Source organism: Lycorma delicatula, chromosome 2 (assembly GCF_047948215.1).
Source record: "Lycorma delicatula isolate Av1 chromosome 2, ASM4794821v1, whole genome shotgun sequence".
NCBI classification, from domain to species: Eukaryota; Metazoa; Arthropoda; class Insecta; order Hemiptera; family Fulgoridae; genus Lycorma; species Lycorma delicatula.
Window position 1 is genome coordinate 200,842,410 of NC_134456.1, and position 3,052 is coordinate 200,845,461.

The following is a 3,052-nucleotide window of genomic DNA, read 5'->3' on the forward strand; positions in this document are numbered from 1 at the left end:
TTGTGTTTTGTATCTTTTTGTTGAATGTGGGATTATATTGATGTTCCTTGAATGCGGTGTCCGACTGTGTGAGCGGGCATTTTCCCTTTCCTGAAGTAATGCTGCATAAGCGGTTTCCAGGAGGGTTGGAAAGCCAGGGGTAAAGGGTTAATTAGTAGTGCGCAGGAACATATACGCACCTAATAATATCTGTTAGCAAGCCCGAACTGCCTGGGCGCCCATAAATGGGGTTCCTCCACCTCTATAAAAAATATAATAAATAAATAAATAAAACGTATTTACTAAGAAAAGAATAGCGCACTAGTAAATATTTCAAGTACTTCAGTGGAAACTTTACACAGCACCCCACTTAAAAGAATTTATGTAAATTTCTATTCTGATTAAGACAAGTTTTTTCTACAAGCCTAATTAAAAAATGATTTACAGTAAATCGTAATCCTAACCAAACAAATAAAGCAAGAGGACTATTGTTGCTGTGTTGGTGATATCGGCTATCCCACCAATTGATCTTCTTGCTCGACAGCGGGAGGAGAGAGGTGGGAGAATGGAAAAAGAGCAGGCACAGGAACTGCTGATGAATAGGTGTCAGGCCAGATGGGAGGAATTTAGGAACGGCGGTTGCGCCCTACGATTAAACGTTGAATGGAAAGAACCTATGGCAAGGTGGGGTAAGAGCTAACCCAGTTCCTTACGAGACGTGAGTGTTTCTGCTCGTACCTTTTTTCCCCCTCTACTACCCTGGACCGGACCGACTTGACCCAGGGGAGTGTCCGTTACTCTAATTAGCCCTCCCCAACTACCGGCAATATACCGGCATGGCAGGTCGGGCTAACCAGTGGCTCTTTTGAGGTTTTTTTCATTTTTGTCCTTTATGGCACCACACCATACCTCAATGCCGTGGTGTGGTCCATGGATCTTTTGATATTTTTTATTCCTACCAAACACACCCAAGGAGTCCTCAGCAGATCATTGAAACCAGCACACCTCAGCATGCTGGCTCTCACTTCTGAGGCTGTCCACCCCACCTAACAAACTAGTACCCCACATTTCTTTCATCTATGCTCTTTTGCTTTAAAACTGTTCTTATGTAATCAGCAACCTTTTTACATTTTACCTCACTATCAAGCATATAATCAACTGTTACCTTCGGCGTTTTCCCTCTAATACCTGCATACTGCCTTAACTCTTGCCATTTGTGTAATAACAAAACTTTTGCCTTTTTCCAACACTCCGGGAAAGTCTTGTTTATTAGTCCATGACTGACCACCTCTAGCATCTCACATGGAGCTTGATTGATAAGTTTCTTGATAATTGCCGCTGGGATATAATCTGGACTAGGACTTTTCTTTATAGCTAACATACGTCCAGCGCATAAGAGCTCACTCATTGCAAAACGTTTACTCTCACATTCAGTGTGTCTTCTCTCATCGGGCGTGAAATGCGGGGATTATCCTTTCTGTTTCTTTCTTTGTAATTGCAGGGAGACACCTACCGAACCTTTTGGTAATTATTCTGTAAGCCATGCCCCAGGGATCTTTATCGAGTTCTTCACATAGCCTTGCCCAAATGTCTCTCTTTTCTTTTCTTATTGTTCTATTTAGTGTTCTTCTTGCCTCTATGTATCTCATGTTGGCCTCTTGATATCTCAGTCCACCTGCTATGCTGAGCCTCTGCTTAATTCGTCTTTTATTTTGCAGAATCTGCCTAAGATAAGCGATTTCTCCAGTCCACCAATACACCATTCGTTTTCTAACTCCATTGTGCATCTCCCTATCCATCTCTTGTTTTATTATATTAGCCAGGGTTTCTGGCGTGAGTTGTTCAATAGCCGCTAATCTGATGGCAATCTTGCCTGTAATAGCCTCTATCTGTTCTGCAGTGAATCTAGGAACAGTTTCTCGATCATAACTATTAAAACTAATGTCTTTCAGTATAACCATTGTTGCATAATGATCACTGGCAATATCCTGTTGTAGCACTTGCCAGCTCCACTGCTGCCTTCTCCATCTATCATCCAGTATAGTGAGGTCTAAGATTGAGGTATGACCTCTAGGCTTGAATGTTGGAGTGTCATCATTTATACATTGACATCCTACTGTCTCCATTAATTCCATCAACATTTCTCCTCTCCTATTGGTACTGCGGCCCCCGGCTGCCACCAGCCTACTATTGAAGTCACCTAGCATTATCATCTTTTTGTCTGTATTAGTAATCACATTTTGAATTACGTCAAGTGTCCTATCGAATTCTACATTATCCACATTCGGTGATATATAAACTCCAACGATTGTTGCCGACAGTGTTTCTGCAGCCACAACACCTTTACCTCTAAAAATAAGTTTCCAAGCAATCTTATGACTGACATCTTTAATTGCCACAATTCCTACAGTGTCAGTATGACATCCTGTTCTTGCTGCCTCATAAATATTTGGCTCAGTTACAATTAAAAAATCAACATTTTTCTCCACTATAAGCCTAGTCACAAGATCGTGCGACAGCCTACTCCTGTTTACATTAGCCTGTAGCACTCTAAGCATGCTGGTGTTTTCCACATTGCCATGCCCCAGTCCTATGTTCATTACTATCACATTTGATACATTTTTTGGGCTCCTGACAATTAGCTATTGTGTGTCCTCTACCCCCACAGTTAAAGCACAGGTCGCTTCTATCAGGGCCTTTACATTCGTGGCGTCTGTGCCCAGTTCCCCAGCACCTGTAGCATTTCTCAGTGTGTTCTCTTATGAATGCTCTACAGTTAACCCAGCCTATTCTTATTCGCTGTTCTAGTATTTTGCTCGCCGCCCTGTATGATGTGACAATAGTCACATTTTTAGTTTCAGCAAATCCTGGTCTAATTGAGGAGATTTTCACATCCTCATTCGCCAATCCTCATCTTTAATGCGGCTAGGATCCCTTCTTCCGTAGTATCACTTTCTACATCTCTTATATGTACTATCGTTCTTCCACCTCTTGTTCTGAGATTGACTTTTAAATTCGCTACCTTATCTTTGAGGATATTTGTGAATTCTGTTGCCCGTTCTGGTCCTTGTAT

At 41.8% G+C, this 3,052-nt stretch overlaps 1 protein-coding gene across 1 annotated transcript; it reads right to left on the reverse strand.

Annotated features, from left to right (window-relative positions):
• Window positions 1–1,424: 1,424 nt before the first annotated feature.
• Window positions 1,425–2,579, reverse strand: LOC142320033 (uncharacterized). The gene has a single exon (XM_075357713.1). The coding sequence runs from the start codon at window positions 2,577–2,579 to the stop codon at window positions 1,425–1,427; it is 1,155 nt and encodes a 384-aa protein (XP_075213828.1).
• Between the last annotated feature and the right edge of the window lie 473 nt (window positions 2,580–3,052).

Coding starts and splice junctions, on each gene's coding strand:
- LOC142320033 (XM_075357713.1), bottom strand. CDS start 2,579: ATGAACATAGGACTGGGGCATGGCAATGTGGAAAACACCAGCATGCTT.